Raw genomic sequence first — 20,446 nt, 5'->3', positions numbered from 1 at the left:
GATGTTTTGCCCCTGAAGTACGAGCTATCTGGCGAATGACATCAGATTCTCTGAAATGACTGAGTGCATGTGGTCTACCAAACTTGAATAAATTTTCATCTGGGACCTCGCAGGTTTGACGAGTCTCGACGAGCAGGTCCATAGAAGCCTTTCTTCCTCGTTTGCCTTTGATCTCAATTCTTTGGAAATGCTTGCAAAGCTTCCTCGCTAACTTGGACAGAGAATTTTCTTGCAAAAAAACAAATTTGTGTTAAAGCATATTGTTGTGCTCGGGAACTGTAGCAGTCGTTATATCTAAAGCTGCTGTGACACACTGTATCTTTAGTCAAATGTATTTCTATTATTATGGTATGTACATTATCAAAATGTGGGTTATAATCTTACCACTATGTTCAGGTTCCTCTGGGCCTCCTGATAACGCCTTTCACAGGAATCATGATGAGCTTTTAATTTGTCAAGGCGACGACCACAACGACTTTTATTCTGCAAAACAACGAAAATGAATAACATCTGACTTCACATATAAGCAGGACCACATTAACTTTACATATAAGCAGGACCACATTAACTTCATATATAAGCAGGACTATATTAACTTTATCGTATCATTGTACGATAACTTTATCCCCTAAACAACACACTGTTAATATACACATACTCAGTCTGACACATATTAAAAAGCATGGATTTTTTTTTGTTTTGTTAATTTTGCAAAGTTAAGTTAAACACACCCAAATTGTTACAGATTCTTTAATTGGATTAGTGAATAAATTCAGGCAACATATAATTACCTAATATTTTCATAGTAAAACAGACTGATGGGGACTTAACAGTGTAAGATATCAGCAGGAGGGGGCGAGGCATGGACATGGTAATGCTGAGGACTTAAGTCTGCAAAGGCACACAATAACAAAAACTAACTAACTGATGGAGGTAGCAGCAGACCAGCAGCTCCTGTGTTCTGTGAGCTAAAATCACTGTTTTAGTGAATGTAGTGTGGTGTGTTTGAAGAGAGCGACCTAACGGCTGTTTGTGGTTAAACCAAAAGGATCTTACAGGTCTATCTCTGTAAGGTGATGCTCAAATGTTTCTTGAATCACTAAAACAACATGATAAGAGGGGTTACAACCAAAGGGATCAGGGCTGTTGAAACAGGAAGACAGGCTAATTAGTTTGTGGACAAACAAATGAAAATTAACATCTTTTTATGACATGTGATGGAGTTGTAGACTTGGTCCTTAACATCTTTCCAACTGCGACTGCGAGGCTCTGCTTCTGCTTGGAGTACCTTGATGCACAGTTCTTTACCAGGAACTCTGTAGTGACATACTGTCCAAGCAGACACCTCACTGCTGCTTTTCACATGGTCGTCCAAGGGCTGTTCTTGGGAACCCGTAAATCCATCCCTGAAATAGAAATCACATCATCGCTGTCTGTAGCAGTGCCGTCAGTAGCAGTGCTGTCAGTAGCAGCGCCTTCTATAGCTGTGCTGTTTGTAGCAGTGCTATCAGTAGCTGTGCTGTCTGTAACAGTGCTGTCTGTAGCAGTGCTATTAGTAGCAGTGTTGTCTGTAGCAGTGCCGTCAGTAGCTGAGCTATCAGTAGCAGTGCTATTAGTAGCAGTGCCTACTGTAGCAGTGCTATCAGTGGCAGTGTTGTCTGCAGCAGTGCTATCAGTAGCAGTGCTATTAGTAGCAGTGCCGTCTGTAGCAGTGCTATCAGTGGCAGTGTTGTCTGTAGCAGTGCCGTCTGTAGCAGTGCTATCAGTGGCAGTGTTGTCTGTAGCAGTGCCGTCTGTAGCAGTGCTATTAGTAGCAGTGTCGTCTGTAGCAGTGCTAACAGTAGCAGTGCTATTAGCAGCAGTGCTATTAGCACCAGTGCCATCTGTAGCAGTGTTGTCTGTAGCAGTGCCGTCAGTAGTTGTGCTATCAGTAGCAGTGCTATTAGTAGCAGTGTCGTCTGTAGCAGTGCTATCAGTAGCAGTGCCTACTGTAGCAGTGCTATCAGTGGCAGCGTTGTCTGTAGCAGTGCCGTCAGTAGCAGTGCTATTAGTAGCAGTGCCGTCTGTAGCAGTGTCGTCAGTAGCAGTGCCGTCAGTAGCAGTGCTATTAGTAGCAGTGCCGTCTGTAGCAGTGCTATCAGTAGCAGTGTCGTCTGTAGCAGTGCTATCAGTAGCAGTGTGTGTGTGCTGGTGTCTTGGTTCTCTCTCTCTCTCCCCACAGGTTCCTCCTCTGCAGGAGAGGTGCAACAGGTGTCCCTAATCAGTGGTTAGCAGGGGTGTATATGAAGCAGGAGTGCCACATCCACTCTCTTCTCCCTCCTTCATTCAGCCAACACCGGCGTGAACGGACGTGTGCTCAGTGTTTGATCAGTGTGATCTTAGAGTGGTCTTTGTGACGCAGTAGCTTCCCAGTGGCAGTGGACCCTGCAGTGTTTTTGTTGTTTGTGTTAAGTTTTCCACAGTTGATTAGTGACATTCAGCTTTTGAGCTCGCATTTAAGTTGTGTAATTCTTTGGTTTACTTTTTGAATGAATACTTGCTTTCTACCAATCAATTTGTTTTTCCCACTGTTATTCGTCGTGGGTTCTTTTTATCGTTATTGTTACCTCCCCTCATCCCCTAAACATCTTTTGGGTCGTAACAAGTGCCGCCTGTAGCAATGCCGTCAGTAGTTATGCTGTCTGTAGCTCTCTAACCTCTGATCTGTCCATCAACACTGTGGATGCTTATTAAATATAACCTGTTGATCATCATCCTCCATAGAGACCACATAACTGAAGGAGTGTCTGTGTCTGTGCTGGGTTAGACCTTTAATCTGCAGCTCTGTTGTGGTCTGTTGATGTGTGACCACTGACCACAGAATAAACCGTGTGGCTGTGCTTTACTTCTATAGTCACATGTTCCATATAACATGCTAACATACATGTCAATTCTATGGTATGATGCCGTACTCCTGTTCTAGCAGCACAGCAGTGACTGAGCAGTGGGATGACACCAAGAATGACTGAGGTTCTGCTGATGTTACTGTAAATGTGACAAACTGAATGAATGAGGCAGGTTCTCACTGGGACTAGTGACCTACCCTTGTCCTCAAAGTCAGCGCTCCAATCTTTGTCTTTGTCTTTATTGTCGTCCCTGTTGCTGGATTCTTCTCCTGCACCAAGGATGCTTTTGGTAGGTGAGGGTTGAACCTCTGGAGGTTTGTGGTTTCCAAGTGTCAGATATTTCTTATCTTCCTGACAACTCCTCATCTGAAGAACCAGAGCATGATGGTACATGTTGTGTACTTTCCAGATCAGACGTTCCGTTCAGCAGAGGCACAGGCCGCCTGAAAGAAAGGAACAGATCAAAACATTAAAACAATGAAAATGTAACCAAACCTTCAGCTACTTCCACAGAATGACTAAACTTACAGATCAACTTAGGATAGAATTAAAGGAAGAAGCTGCTAAAAAAAGCTGTCAGGAAGATGAGAACTATCTGACCATCCAGAGACAGACAGTACAGCACTTGGAGCAGCTGTGGCTCAGAGGTACAGTGGGTCGTCCCTCAATCAGCTCCTATGGTCAGCGTGTCCAAGTGTCCTTGGAGACACTGAACCCCACCCTGCTCCTGAAGCAGCTTCAGTGTGTGAATGTGTGTTAAAGACCAGTCTCCTCCATCTTAGAATGAATGGTGTGTGAATGGGTGAATGAGGATGTGATTTAAAAGTGCTTTGAGTAGTCAAAATGACTATAAAGGGGATACAGATACAGAACATTTACCATTTAAAAAGCAGATCTTCTTCTAATCTGCATTATCTATTTCAGAAATATTACACTGGCTCACACACTTCAGCATTGGTATTAAGGATTCAAAGTGTTTATTATCATATGCACAGTAAGGAAACAGGTTTCCATGTACAATGAAATTCTTTCATTGCTGTCCGCAATGAATGGCCACATTTAAATATAATAGTTAAAAGATGAAAATAAATAGAAAGGCAGTTTAGAAGGCAACATGTGGAAAAAAAAAGTGTGCAATTACACATGCAAATTGGAATGTAAACATATGAGGTAGTCCTAGGTTGATTATAGACTCCTGTTAGCTGTTTAGGAGTCTGATGGCAGTGGGAAAGAGAGTTCTTTGATCAATCAATAGTACTATAATAAGTGTGCTGGCTAAATAATTATTATATCTAACCCTTTCTGTCCCACTTGGAAAACTTTCTCTTTACTTCTTCCATCCAACAGCCTCTCAAAGTCTTAGTAGCTTCAAAATGCATCTTTTTTTCAGAATAACTGGAATATTTGTGTCATTTCAGATTTATTTAAAGTGAATCACTGAAGTGAAGCTTTATAATGGATTTTATGTACATGTAGAATTAAATGGCCACCAAGGGTTGGTCCACATACAGATGTAAAGACAAGAACACACACACACACACACACACACACACACACACACACAATAAAGTGTACAGTCAGTACAGTGTAATTGCTGCAGCTCCTGGCAAGTTTAGTTTCTTTGCGGTTTTGGATCTGTATCCTTGAGCTTTACACTCATATCATGCTGTCTGTCATCTCCATTATCTTCTCATTTCAAGACATTAAAGAGGTGGAATAATTTAATTAGGGTCAGTAAGTTAATGTCTATTTGTCTGCATCACTGAGTATATTGCACTCGTGTTCTATGAAGCACTAATTCTTTATCATGTTTTTATGAAGAGTAGTTTAAAAAATCAATTTTTACACTATAGATCTTTCTCATCATTACTCTTTCATTTGCTCGTCCAGTAAATAATACGAAAGAACCAAACAAGTGGTTGGGAACATACTGGAAAAAAGGCAACTTGTCAGCAGCACAGAAGCATCATCTTCATTGGTTTCCTTTGGATGTCAATGGTAGGGTTGTTATTTAGTGTTTTATTTACACCCTTAAGAAATCATAAAATAAATTAGCTGAGCTCAATGGCACTAAAGTTTTAACTCATTATGATGGAGGGTGAAAAAGTCAATTTCTCCATTACATAAATATCCTTCATGAGAAGCACTAAGACTTTGATATATATAGCAGTGTCGAATCCATCCATCCATCATCTACACCGCTTAATCGTCAGGGTTGTGGGGGAGCTGGAGCCAATTCCAGTTGACTTTGGGTGAGAGGCAGGGTACAACCTGAACTGGTCGCCAGCCAATCACAGGGCCAACACACAGAGACAGACAACCACTCATGTTCACACTCACACTTACCAATTAACCCTTGTATGGTGTTCGGGTTTGTGGACCCGATTTCATCCGTTTTCATGTTCTTTATCAAAAGAAAAACTATACGATTAATCATTTTTTCAAACTCAGACCCATCAATATGAGCCAAGGCCAATGAGTCTGAGTTTGAAAAAATAATTAATGGTATCATTTTGCTCTTGATTAAAAAAATGAAAACCCGAACACCATACAAGGGTTAACCTAAGCTGCATGTCTTTGGACAGTGGGAGGAAGCTGGAGTACCTGGAGAAAACCCACGCAGAACATGCAAACTCCACACAGAAAGACCCCAGGTTCCAACCTGGATTTGGGCAGAGTGTAGAATGTTTCACTGAAAGGCAAAATACAAGGCTGCTTCAATGGTCGGACATATTGAGACATGACCAAATAGCAGCTACCAAACTTAAGTTTTTATTCCTTTTACTGCAGGTGTTGGATTCATCACAGTCATTCACATCACAAGTAGTAATGTAAGTAATGAGGTGGAATAACAGGGTCCAATAAATGAATCTCAGCTGTCATGTTTAGCTGTTCCCATAAGGCTCATGGTTTGCCCTTGATGTCTAAAGAGAGGGGATACAAAACTAAAATAAAAAGCCTGAGAAGAAGAAGAATCGAATAGAAAAATCCCAGTCTATGGAAATAAAATGGTGGCAGTAACGGTGCGACTCCTGTCCTGAATCTGTCTCCTCTCTCCCTTCAGTCAGCAGACAAGCAGCGGGCGCTGGAGGAGACAAAGAGCTACACCACCCAGTCTCTGGCCAGTGTCGCCTACCTCATCAACACGCTGGCCAACAATGTGCTGCAGATGCTGGACATCCAGGCCTCGCAACTGCGTCGCATGGAGAGCTCTGTTAACCACATTTCACAGGTCTGGTTGGGACAAAGAGGACTCCATCACAATCACTCTGGTTGATTTTTAAAGTTTCTATCTTGTGGAAAGATTGCACAGCCAAATCTTCTGGGACCTTTTGAAAGTTGTAAAAATCAAGCTGAGTGGCAATTTTTGAATTGATCACTGAAGCTAGGTGTCTACAGGCACACTGAAGCTGAAACATGTTGTGAAATAGATTTGTTTTTAAAGAACTTGTTTTTAGACCTGATGTCTGTCAGTGTGCATGAAGTACGACCACATAGTCCATTAAATCATGCATCCAGTGTAGCTCAGTTATTCATAGTGAGAGGGCTCATGGGTGGGAGCACACAATATGTAATCATGTATGCATGCAGGCTCATTTATGGTCAGCGCTCTGTGGGCGCTGCTCTCCTTACTGCGTAATGTTGAGTGCAGCAGCCCAGAATTCATTCATCTCAGGAGGATATTTCACTAAAAAAGACAGAAAAGAAAGTCTAAAGCATGCAACTGTAATAAATTGTGGAAACAGTGGAAAGTGGCTGAATACAGAGACATGTACTCTTTGTTTGCCACTTAGCATTCTGCTTTGATAAATGTGGGCCTTGATGTCCGTTGTTGCTGGTTCTGGTTCACTTAAGAGAATCTCTCTTATTTTAAATGAACCAAGAACCTTGGAATCACATGGACTTACAGGTAAGTCATTCATTGGACATCCTGCCTAATGAGTGCTACGCTTATCTGAGGGGAAATCATCTTATCTGTTTAGATGACTGATACTGTTAATGTTAACAAGAGAGATGAGACGACGATGAGATGACATCGATGTAATTAAAAACAGTGACTATATCAGTCATAAAGCCACATGTACGCTTGTTTCTGTTCTATAAATCTCATTCCTCTCCCACAGTTTGCTATAAATGGACAACTGTGGGACTTTTTTAGAGAAATAAACGAGGTGATATTTAGGCCAGTTCTTGAATTCTGTTAAATAATAAATAAATATGCAAATCAGACCATGCTCCATGTCTGGACGTATTCACTAAATTGATACTACTCTTTGACTAAGATAAAGCTTAAACGCCTAGACTTTGAATTAACTAAATCTTGACTAAAAACAGGACGAGGTTGACTAGATATGATCAAAACTTGCAAGAACATTAACATGGGAGTAAGACTGAGACTAAATAAAAAATAGGAGACAAAATTACCACTTATAATGCATGTTCCACACTAATGTATCTGGTTGCTACAGAAACCAGTTGAAGTGCATTGAAAATCAAAAACAATACTCTCTTCCATGTTTGTCAGCTGGTCAGAAAAGTAAAATCACCTGCAGGTGTGATCACACCTAACACTGTAGCAAGTGCGAAGCATCACCAGTGAACTGATCAGGCTTACACAACACCCTGCACCCACGCATCTCACGCTGTGTGGAAGATTATTGACGACAGAAGATTTGAGAGAGCACAAAACAAATTCTACTTGGCCTGCAAGTCAGCGCTGAGAGGAGATTCGTAGGAGCAGAGTCAGATTTGTTTCCAGGTCGGCTCTCTCAGTTCTCTTCAGATGTTTAGGCTTCTGAGCCCTTCATATCACGAAAGGTTGCCAAACATATTTTACTAACATTTTTCTGACAAATCAAATGTGATTTTTAGTCATTTCACGTCAACGCATTTAGATTTTGAAGATAATGCAATCATCACCTTCTTTTCTTCCTGCTTCTGTCCAAGCTTTTATTTTGAAAGTATAAGGAGGGGTCTAACAGAATGACCATTCACTCCCAGATGAAAAGGTGATGCTCTGCTCTGTTTGATTTTGTCTGATGAGCTCATTACGAGCGTGAGAATCCCCGTTGCTGCCCAAACCTAGTTACGCAATTCCTCTCACTGCTCAGATCATCTGTTGGCTTCACATTTCTGTCCTCCCCCACTCACAAACCTGATTCTGCTCTTGTGAATCCTCGCTGTGAGCTCTCAAAGGTTGACTTGCAGGCTGACGAGCACTCGAATTGGTTTCCTGCATGCTCTCTCTCAAAACCCTCGTGAAATTGCAGCAGCATCCAACATATTTTTAATTTCTAGACAAGCTTGCATATCATGCATTCAAAGTAAGCTGACGCGTTGCTCAGTGCACTTTGTTGAGATACATTATTTAAGATCAACTGAAGGAAAAGACATATTTTCATTCACTGAACATTGAAATCCACTGCAGCCCATTTACAGAGTAGCTGTCTGTACTTGAAGGAATGAAAATGTAGTTTTCAGAGGTACAGAGTGTCCATTCTGGCTAATCTGTTCAATCAGAATACTCTGCATCAGAAATAATGAGATGCTTTCTCTCTGCTTTGTCAGGCCAGGCCTGTGTTTGCACGTCATAATAATTACCGCTTTCTGTTCAGTGAGACACAGTCACATCTGTTACGTAGGCGAATGCTTGGTGCTGTGAGGCTCCCTCTCATAAAGAATCACACTGAGATGATCCTTTGTAATCCAGTTTGCATTTCATGCTGCAGTAATCAGCCAAAAAATAGTCCCATAAGATGAAGAAGGAATCAGACACCGCTCTAACAAATGCACAGTGTGTGTGAATGATGTGTCCAAACAAACTCAAGTTCAAAAAGTGCAGACCAAACGATGTCTGTGTCTACAGGGCAACAAGTTCGTTATTCATGAGCCAGCATAGAGAGGATTCAGTACGTAGTCAAAAGTCAATAGTTTGCCTGCTTTGCTCAAATGTTCAATGCCTTATTTAGAACTCAAACTCCTATAAGCCCAGATCGTGCCTGGCTGGTGTTAAGACTGATTGTTAATTACAACAAACTACTATCTAACATAACTATCTTCACAGCTGCAAACTCACCTTTCTGTGAAATGTACAGTTTTGAATGAAAACGAAATAGTTATCAATAACTACAGTTACACAAATACAAATCTGAAATGCTACTTGGGTCTTTTCATTTTGTGCAAGTTTGTACTTCTACTTCATTACATCTTAGAGGGGAATACTGTACATTTTACTCTGCTGCATGTCTGACAGCTTTAGTTACTTTATCCATCCCCTTCCTGTCCAGTGAAAACCATGTAAACTAAAAGATGAACTGTCGTTTATGGGTTGAGAAAAATCTCCTCCTTCCTAAAGGTGTATGTGTAGGATTTAGGAGGAAATTGAACATAATATTTGATAATTGTGTTTTCAATAGTGTATAGTCACCCAAAACCACCTGGAAGAGTCACTGGTGAGTCATCTGTCCTAGTAATCTGTCATGACAGATGGAAAGTCGTACTTATTATTTAACATGAGAAAAGGCAAGTTAGCATGAATCCTTAGGCCACCATAGCTTCTCTGCCCGTTTGGAAAGAGAGGGATGAGCCATGGGTGATTCATTTGGTTACAATCTGCTGTCTCATTGCTAGATGCCACTGAATCCTACACACTGCTCCTACAAGCTAAATGATCTATTTAAAATCATCTTGTATCATCTGGTAAAGGCATCGACACAAAGCTAAGAACTCATGAGCTCATGAGAAGTTGACTTTTTAGAGAACAGGACAATGATGCTACAAAGATATGATGATCTTACAGACCATGATGCTTTTACTGATACTTTTATTTCAGTGAATGATCCGAATACGTCTTCAGTCCTTCATAAATAATGCACCACTGAAATCGCTATTAACACTTGTTCTTACTCCAGGCTTGAAGAACAGCTTTTCATCCATATTAAAATGCGTTTCACCAAAAATATCTACAGTGTGAGAGCACAGAACCAGTGTGACTTGTGAAGATGGACTCGTTTGTTTCACAGTTACCACGGGCTCCTGAAACTTTTACAGATGATATAATTAATGTATCAGAATGTATGTAGAAGAAAAAATAGATTCACCAACGAAGACGCAGACCAACGTTCTGCAAGTTGCAGCCCAGATTTTTTTTTTTTAATCAAAGCAGGCCCCTCTGTGAGAAAGTTGACTTAAATGGCTCAACAAGCATTAATCAAAAAGGACAAGAGGGTGTCAGCGTGGTGTTCACACACACTTTCACCTTTCACAAAAGCATATCTACCAAAATGTTTTAATTTATAAGGCCGGCTGTGTACTATTGTCTCAAAGACATGAAAACCATTCTAATGCTGAACAAAATCTACACTTTTTATTTGATGAAAATCATGTTTGTGTCAACAAACCAGCAGTATTTACAGACAATCATTTGATTTCAGTGTGGATAAATCGTATTTTATCATTTTCTCTGTGCATTACATTTAAACTCCACACATAAGGCAGCCATTAAATGCACTTTCTCTCCCTCCCTCCAGACCGTTGACATTCACAAAGAGAAGGTGGCAAGGCGGGAGATTGGCATCTTGACCACTAATAAGAACACGTCCCGCTCACATAAAATCGTTGCTCCAGCCAATCCGGAGAGACCAGTGCGCTACATCAGGAAGCCCATCGACTACAATGTGCTGGATGACATCGGACATGGAGTCAAGGTGGGAATCGTGATAATGATAATGTGATCATGATGAAAATGATGACTGTAGATGTTTTCAGTGTAGTAAGTCACTGAAGAACTTTCAGTGTCACTAAATTGTTACATAGAGACACATAAGATTAAAACTTAAGATATAAGCAGTCAAGTCTACCACTAGTCAGGTGGTAAGTGTGGCATGGACAACAGCTGTGCCACAGAGTGCAAAGAGAAAGCAAAGACAGACTGCAACACAACAAGAATAATAAGTACTAAAACTCTAAACCTGCATGTTTATGTGCCGTTTCTAGTCTTTGTGTCTCACTAAATATGTAGAATATAATATGAAATGGGACTTGACATTTTTGTCCTCACTGTCAGAGCTGTATCACATCTTTATCTCTTCCTGTCTGTACCTGATTCCGTCTGTATCTTCTTGTGTTTTAATGGCTGACGATGTGTGCATCATGCTGTTGCATTGACACTAACCTTTACACAACTTTTCTCCTTTCTTCTTTCTCATCTTTCCATTTCTTTCACTGACGTGTTAAGTGGTTGTTGAGGTTCAAGGTAAGGATGCACAACACACCTATACATGATACAGGACAATACATTTCATGTGCACATCTGTGGAAGGAATAATATCATTATGATGGCGCATTAAAGCTAAATCTGGTATGTTCATTTTAAATCTGGGCACTATTTTAATAGTGATAGTGATATTTTGGTGTTTAAATGACTGGAAGGCACAAAAAGTAGATTGCCTCAGCAGGCAGCCGTTAAACAGGTTGCAATGGTTGCAATGTAATCCTTTAGGGCAAATGTGTCCAATCAAAGATCCACTAAAACTTTTGTTGCCACTGCCAATCTGACATTGTTATTATATTAGTTAAACTCTGCACATTTTATAAAATGCTGAGGCTGAGCTCACCTTTGATTTCCTGTGTGTCCACAGGTGAATGGCCAGCAGAACATGAAATTAGGTCTGTCACGATCCAACCCCCCCACCCAGAAACCACCCAGCCCTCCGAGAGCAGGCAAGGGTATACTAGGGTATGTACCCAGCGTAATACACACTTTCTCTCTCTCTCTCTCTGACATTCACAAATTATTCCTCTGTCCTGAATGTGTAGAAGACATCTGATCAATGTGGCATGTTGTGTTTGATTTTGTTATGAATATAAAATTGGGGAGACAAATCCTCCTTCACAGAAGCATGTGTTCCTCTCGCTGATGTGGAAATAAGAGGTGTGTGTGGAGATGCTGCAGTTTGTGTGTGCTTGTCTCTCGCGGGAGGATGTAGGATCCTGCGGGGAGCTTATTACAGATTAGAGCCGGCAGAGGGGGGTGACACACACACACACACACACACACACACACACAAAGAAACACAGTGCTCAGAGGAACAACGTCATGCGTTGTGAAAGCTTGTTGTGTCCTCTCCCCTCAAACATCTAGGTCACCCAGCTGTATCACTCCTTCCTTCTCTCCTTATATTCTCCATTTTTCTTCTTTCTCTCCTTTTGCTTTCTGTTTAATTCTCTTTGATCTCACTTTACCACTTTCTTTGGTCCACCTCTCTCTGTCTCAGGCCCCGATCAGACAGAGCACTTCTCAGCAGCCTGGGGTGGCTTTCTGTAATTGTTGTCAATGAGAGTGAAGCCGTTTGCTCTTTGCTTTTGCATTACTGACTGTTTTTGCAGGAACACCCTGAATGACATAATTTCTTTTCCCGCTTTATCCAACCGGATGAACTGAGAGGTGGGCTGTAACGTGCTGTACCATTCTTGTTGTCTATTTCTGCTGAAAAGGCAAAGAAAACAAAACTAGCATTAACTAGCTGGCCCATGACAAAAATATTTCACGTTAGCCGTGCCTGTAACGTTTGTTGTTTCTCACTTCAAAAAGGCTCAAATGACCTCAGATTCAATGCAAGCAATCAGCTAGCTTGCTAGCTAACAGCATCCCTAGTCAGAGACGCATCATCAGAATCACGCTGACAACATATTAAAAACAATGTATGTCACTATAAATACTGTATCAGGTGTATATGTTACTTGCTTAAGCTGCACTGATTCTGTGGCAATTCATGCCGTTTTGAAGAGAGGTGGTTGCCTAGCGATAATAATAATAACTAAATGCACTAAATGATAGGCTTCAACAAAAAAGACAATTCAGGCAATTCATCTCACATTTAGCAACCTTCAAAAAGTGTTCTGTCTGATCGGGCCTCTGCATTAATACCACCTTCGATAATGAGAAGCTGGTTAGCTTAGCATAAAGACTTAAAACAGGGACAAACAGCTAGCGTGGCTCCTAGCCTACCTGCCGTCCTCTGACGCTCACTGATTGATGTGTTGTATCACATTTGTATGATCCATACAAAGCTGAAATATTCTATTTCTTGGCCTGGCACATTGACTTCTTTAAGTATGATTGTCATTGTGTGATTGAAACCTTCTTTTATAGACTTATTTTACAGACAGGATCTCTCTCATAATTTCAAATTATTCTTTTTAAGAATTTTCATTCCATATGTGAGTGACAGATTTCAGAAACTTGAGTTAAGTTAAAAGCAACACTGATTCATTTCGTTTTCTTTCTCCATCACTTGCAGCCATGATTCTTGTTGTTTGAGCAGACTCAGTTGTGTACTGGCCATCTGGCACACTGGGACAGATGCCAGTGGGCCGGTGAGCCCTCAGAAAAAATGGTATTAGTTTTTACCAGCCATCCGCCCCTGTCTGTCTTTTTACCAGCCCTCTCTGTGTACCCGTCACCTGACCAGAGCACCACCCTCCTAGTGGATAAACCCAAGGCTGAATTTCTTTCCCAGTGCACCCCTGATGCTTTTTCCCATCTCAAAAAAAAAGAATGCAGTGTACTCTGTGGCAGCACATCCTTGTAGCTCATGTGGTTATTGTGTATTAAATGCATTTTTTATGTTTTTTTGCGGGTTTTTTCAACCAACGATGTTGACTACAGCTTGGGAGAAAGTTGTCTACATCAGGAGAGCGCTCATTACGTTGCAATGGACTGACTGACAGAGGAGTCAGACACCTCATTCCAGCTGAGATGAAGAAGCCGTACCGCGGGTGTAGAACTGGTGCTAAGTGTAAGGCTACGTTAATAGCTAGGAGAAGGAGATACAAGCCGGCTCTGCCATCAATTATCACGGGAATTGTCAACTCTTTGTCCAACAAGTGTGACGAGCTAGAGGCACTTGTGAAGAATCTGCAATACCGTGAGAGTGAAGTCTAATGTGTTTTATGGAGAGCTGGCTGAATGATAGCATCCCTGACTCCTGTGTGGATCTACCCAGCTTCACGGCAGAACGGGCAGACAGAGACGTTGGAGCGAGTGGAAAGAAGAAAGGTGGAGGACTAATTATGTTTGTGAACAGATGGTGCAACTCTGGTCACATTGCTGTGAAGGAGAAGTTCTGCTGTCAGGATGTTGAACTCTTGGCAGTCGGTCTCAGAGCTTACTGTGTACCAAGAGAGTTTTCTCTCGTTGTCGCTATTGTTGTTTACATTCAACCACAAGCCAGGCCTGGAGCTGTGACGTCCTCCGCGACGCTGTTGCGAGGATACAGACCCAGCACCCTCATTGTGATATCAGGAGATTTTAATCATGTCAGCCTCACCTCCCATCTGACTGACTTAACACAGTATGCTGTCTGTCCCACAAGGGAAAACAGGACACTTGATCTGCTTTATGCAAATGCAAAGGAGGCACACACTGCTTCAGCCCTTCCACCTCCTGGAAGATCAGATCACAACCTGGTCTTTTTGAAGGCTTCCCACAAACCCTGTGTACTGAGGCAGCCTGGAACCATCTGCACATTCAGGAAGTGGACACCAGAGGCCAGTGAATCTCTTAGGGCCTGCTTTGAGAACACAGATATGCATGTACTGCTTGGGGCACAGGAAAATAACAATAACTTGCACACTGACATTGACAGAATGGTTGACTGCACAGACTATGTGAATCCCACAAGGATAGATAATAATAAATCCTGGATCACCAGTGACATTAAGACACTCCTCAACCAGAAAAAGGAGGAGGATGGAAGCAAGGAGAAGCACAAGCAAAACTAAAGAGGAGTCAAAAGCAGGCCAATGAAATCTACCAAAGGAAAGTAGAGAGAATGCTGTGGGCACAACAACACCAGAGAGATGTGGAGGGGTATGAGGACTATCACTGGCTACAAGCAGAAGAACACTCAGACAACAGCTAGTGATGAGGACAGGGCCAGTGAGTTAAATCAGTTCTACAATAACTTTGACACAGCGGTTAGTGTCTGCCCTGCCCATGATGGCACAGCCTCACCCATCCCCTCTCCCACCACTTCGGCAGCAGCCATCCCCTCTACTACCTCCTCTACTTCATCACAGTTCCAACATTGTGGCTACATGTCCTCTCTCACCTCCCTGTCCCTCACACATCCTCACCCTCACATCCAGGAAATACAGCTAGCCCAGATGGAGTGTGTTCAAGACTGCTAAAGGTCTGCGCAGCCCAAATGGCAGAGCCTATTCAGAGGATCTTCCACCTGAGCCTGCAGACAGGGAGGGTTACAGTTCTGTTCTGCTGCAGGCCATAATGGACAATGTGAACCACCCTCTTCACCGCACCCTGGTGGGACAGAGGAGCCGCCCACTGTGGCTGTCTGTGGCTGAGGATCCTTTGTCCCCAGAGCCATCAGAGTGTTCAACACCTCAGTCCAGGCTCATGACCCAGCCATTTTACTGTTTGTCATCTTGACTATGTCAGTTACTGGATACCTGGGTTTCCTTAAGGGGATGAATAATGTACCTAACTAACTGTCCTTCTTTCTTCAATGTGCAAACAGCTAGTACGGCTAATGTAACATCAGTACGTATTGTGGCAGTAAAGTCAAAAAAAAAAAAAAAAAAAGCACCACAGTTTTTAAATGTTTTCCAAACGTTGACATGCATGAAAAAAACCTAAACAAACACTGTAAGCAGACTACTTGATTATTAGAAACAAATTATTTCTACACTATGTGTATGTGGGAGATTCTGTCCTAAGCTTTTTAAACCATTAAGCAGTTGATCACTTCGGTGCTTCTGCTACTGCTTGTCTCGGATTCTGAGCCTATTATGAGAATTTATGTAGGTTTCTAATTTATCCATGATAAACATTGTCACAAGCTGGTATTATTCTATCAAATGTTAACAGCACTATGCCATCCATCTGAGAATGGAGAAATGTCTGGCTGAGTCTTTCCTGATTCATGCTCATCATCAAAAGCACATAGAATAATATAAAACACATAAATCACTCAAACACAGTAAAAGCTAAGCTAACCAACTGCTAACTGTAGCTTCATATTTACCTTACAGACAGTTTTTTCTTTAGAGTTCTTTAGATCATATTCACAGTTACATTGAAACAGTAGAATGCAGTAAAATTGTTGTCCTCATGCTCCCTCCAACAGTGCTTAATTAAAATATAATGTATGAAACAAGTAATATATAAAATGAAACGCGATGCTTTGGTAGACTGTTGTACAGTAGTGGTAGAATGAATAAATAGACATAGTGATAGACAGGCTTTGCAGAAATGTAGCGTATGTGCTTGAGAACCGGAGTAAACCCTATGATGTAACTTTTGGTAAATTATTATATTACTGTGTGTGTGTGTGTGTGTGTGTGCAGTCAGGTAGCACACCATGCTACGGAGCCAGCTGCCCCTGTTTTTGTGTTCTTTCCTGTTTCCTGTATGTAACCTGCTGGTCAGCCGGCTGTTTCTCTACCATGCATTTTAATTAGGCGGCAGCATCGTTACCCTCTCAAGTGTCTAAGTACGACATGACCTAATGGTTTAAAGGGTAATTCTGTTATTTCTAAACCTGAGTTCTATTTTTGTATCTTTTGGGTGTGAAACAACTTGTAGGTACTGCGCCTGATCAAAGTGTGATCACAGAATTAATTTTGAGGCTCAGGTTGTTACTGTGAATATCTAACAACATTAGAAAGGATCCCTACAGAGATAGAACTGTGAGATCCTTTTTGTTTAACCAGAAAAAGCTGTTACATCAGTCTCTTCAAAGCCACAAGACTGCAATAACCTTGCAGAACACTGGACTTTGTGCAACCTTAGTGTTTTAAATGGTTCGTTTGGTTCCGCAGAAACCCCTTAAAACACCAAAGTTAATAGTACAGACAAAGTAAATAAAACTGAGGCAGTGTTTGATCACCAACTCCCATGTTCTGCAAGGTAGAGGGAGTGATTTACATAATGTCCTCGTCGGGATCCCTGGCAAGAGCCTTCAAAAGCTCCAATACATCCAAAACAGCGCTGCCAGGATCCTGACGAGGAGGCGGAAATATGACCACATCACACCCATTCTCCACTCACTTCACTGGCTTCCCATTCACCTCAGGACCGAATACAAAACATCCCTCCTCACCCATAACTGCATTCATGGAAACGCACCAGTCTACATCAAGGAACTCCTCTCCCTTCAGACCTCCTCCAGAAACCTCCGGTCTGTCAGCAGCTACTGCCTCTGCCCCCCCAGGACAAAATTGCGCACAGTGGGTGACTGGGCCTTCCAATCTGCCGCTCCACGCCTGTGGAATGCCCTCCCAGACCACCCGAGGGCCCCTCAGACGGGGGACTCTTTTAAAAGTAACCTCAAAACCCATCTCTTTAAAATGGCTTACCCCTAACCTGAACTTACCCTCTTGGGAACAGCACCCTGCTTTTATGTTGTTTTCTGTTTTATGTTGTATTTGCTATGTCATTTTACCTGCTTTTATGTTGTTTTATCTGTTTTTAAAATGTAGCACTTTGAGATCTGTACTGTCAGATATAAAGTGCATTATAAATAAAATGCATTATTATTATTATTATTAATGTCTCACACTTAGAAAAACAATATGAGCTTCTCAGTGGCAAAAACAAGCACTTAAGTAGACGTGCACTAATCAGGGGCAGTTACTGTCCAGTTCGTGGCTGCCGGCTGAGGTGATCTACTGGACCAATTCCACACCTAAATATGTAAAGTATGTAGAAAAAAATAGGGCCCAGATTTAGAAATACTGCAGTTACACTTTAAGTTAATGAAACAGATATAAAAAATGGTACTAATTTACAGAATAAAAAGAGAACGCATTTCAGTTTATAGGAAATGGTGAACAGAAGCAGCCTCGCAGTTGGTTGGCACAGAAGCTGTTGTCATCTCACACACAGAGATACAAGGAACAAACACACAGCAGCGGCTTGGCATTATGCTGCAACAGGCCTTCTGTCTTCACACACGCACACACACACACACACACTATTAACAAGTACAAGACCCCAGAAGGGCTCACAGTTTCACTCTGTATCTGTACTGGTGCATAATTTTGTTTTGTGTACTACAAAAGCATAGTTTTTGCACACTACAAAAATGCTGTTGTACTCCTAAAATATTGATTTCACTCTAGTTAGGTGCAATTGTTAGCTTGCCTTGAGCTTACCTTGATTCTCACAGGCTTTCTGCCACTGTCCTGCCCTTGCACGTGCTATTGGTTGAAAGCACCTGTTAATATTACATTTGTGAAAGTAAAATTGGTTCGGTTTAATATAAGCTAACCTAATACAGGGTCATGATACCCAGGTCACTCATTTCACACACTGGCAAATGAGTGGTGCACAAAACATGTTGTTTGTGTGTGTGTGAGTGAGTGTGTGTGTTTGTCCTTTTTTTCAAGACCTACACTATGCCTGTTCTCTTGTGATGCTCATTTGTCCTTATTCTCCACAGTTGATGCTGGAGAAGTTGTAATTCTCTAAAAATACATGCTGCCCTTTAAACATGACCTTAACGGATTTTTCTCTTACAGCAAAATGCAGCCCTTAATGTAAAAATAATGAATGATTACATATCAATCATGAGGCTATATTTATTAACTGCGCTACCATGACATCCATGACTATTTGATTTTTTTATCTTGTATTTTAACTCTTTTTTTTTTTTTTATGGCTTCACAGAGCTGACAATTAATACTACAATATACCGTGTGCTCTACAGTGCCCTCCTGTGGCTCCTCACCCTCATTGACTCAAATAAGTGGCCTCACTTCATAGAATTTGATAACCCATCTCAAACATATTCACAGTTTGGTTTTTAGGGTGTCTTAAAGACTCTGAAGTCTTGATAATTCAATGTCAACAGATTCATGCTTCTGATTTGGAAGTCTCAGAGGTTGCAGACTAGAATAAATCTGGGCAAGATGATTAAACAAACCACTTCCATTTTTTAACGGGTGTTTGTCAGGTCCATCGTCACGTTGACCGTCCTGTACATGAAGTGCTCCCCCTGCAGGACAATAGTGTCGGACTTTGCCATCAGAAATAAACTCCTCCATTAACCCTGTCTTCGTCCTTACCTCTTGCATGTACAGGAAGAACTCCCCCTACAGGACACTGGAGCCAGTGCGCCCGCCTGTGGTGCCCAACGATTATGTCTCCAGCCCCACCAGAAACAATATGGCTGTCGGACAACTTCCCAGTCCGGCCCGCACAGCCACCCTCAACCATCGACCCCGAACATACAGGTAGCCATGTCAGCGTGTAAACATGGCTGCCAGAACGGGACTTCAGAGCTTTTAGCTCCTCTCTAATGGGGCTGTAGTTCATCAGCTTTTAATATTCTCCGCCCTGCTGTTGTTTTTAAAAAATATCTGCCTCTTTGTTGTGCATTTACAAGAAGGCAGATATTCAACACATGCGCATGTCTAGTTTGGGACTGCAGATTTAGGTAATGATATGTAATATCTGATGTTATATCAGATATACCCTGTTGAAGTTTCATCCCAATCTAGACTGATGGATGTGTTGACAAACTACTAATACTAAAGAAGAGATGAGTCCTTTCTCTCTCAACGCATCCTTCTCTCTCAGCGTGCTTTAGTTCATGCTGTCATTCTTAGTATTTCTGGCTGATCTAATTGCATTTAAGAAGGTGACTGAACATGAGCAATCATTTTGGATCTGTTTGAGGCTCACAAGGCAAAAGATAAGAGATAAGATAAGAGTTCAGGGACTACAAGCTAGTTTGGAAGAGAAAAAACAGAGCTAAGAATGAGCTCAGACCCTCCCACAAACTGAACAGTAAATGAATCAATCACATATTTTCCTGCTCAGACCAAGACTATTATTTTTAACGAAAACTTAAGAAATAACGAAAACTAGATCTGAAAAAATATTTACGTTACTGAAATGAAAAAAAATAAAAAGGCCTTACAAAATAATTACAACTAACTGAGACTGTAGTGTGTTTGCAAAACTGATTGAAACAAACTAAAATTATAGAGGAAATAACCCTTTTCGTCTTTGTCAGTTTATTTCCTATATAAGCCTTGTATTTTGGTGGATATGAAATTTATCCTGGCTGCAGCTCCCCCTGACGGATAAGCGGTACAGATAATGGATGGATTAAATTTATCCTTCAATTTTATAGCTGTGCCTGTTTTACGCCAGCTGTTGGCACTATCGCACGAGCAAGCAACCCCTCATGGCCCGTGACATGTTGCCAATCCGTTCATGGCTGGCATCATGGTGGTGGGAAGGTCGGGGGGGGGGGGGGAGTGCCAGAGTCCCATTTGGGATTACTTTGATTATGATTGAGTCACAGAGAAGAGCAAATGTCTTGTAGTGGAAGCTGATAAAATATGTGGACCAGTTGTCAAATTCATTTGGAAAGCTCCCACAAGGATTCTACCCTACCTTACCTGAGTATGTTGACTTTTTATCACACAATACTTTTTCTGACCCTTTTGATTTTCGCCCCTCACAAATACCCCAAATTACTTAAAAATACTAAAGTTAATAAAAACTACAGTAAAACTGAACATGGTCA

The 20,446-nt window shown here is 41.5% G+C and overlaps 1 protein-coding gene across 1 annotated transcript in view; it reads left to right on the top strand.

Annotated features, from left to right (window-relative positions):
* Positions 1–20,446, top strand: part of LOC139208003 (abl interactor 2-like) — a 43,878-nt gene that overhangs the window by 16,383 nt on the left and 7,049 nt on the right. Inside the window, exons 2-5 of the mRNA XM_070837534.1 lie at positions 5,950–6,117; positions 10,415–10,591; positions 11,525–11,622; positions 18,990–19,142. Of these exons, the coding sequence (XP_070693635.1) occupies positions 5,950–6,117; positions 10,415–10,591; positions 11,525–11,622; positions 18,990–19,142 (596 nt within the window). The remainder of the gene's footprint in view (positions 1–5,949; positions 6,118–10,414; positions 10,592–11,524; positions 11,623–18,989; positions 19,143–20,446) is intronic.

This window comes from Pempheris klunzingeri, chromosome 10 (genome assembly GCF_042242105.1).
Source record: "Pempheris klunzingeri isolate RE-2024b chromosome 10, fPemKlu1.hap1, whole genome shotgun sequence".
Taxonomy (NCBI): domain Eukaryota; kingdom Metazoa; phylum Chordata; class Actinopteri; order Acropomatiformes; family Pempheridae; genus Pempheris; species Pempheris klunzingeri.
The sequence above is the reverse complement of the archived record's forward strand: the minus strand, read 5'-3'. Positions and strand labels throughout refer to the sequence as shown.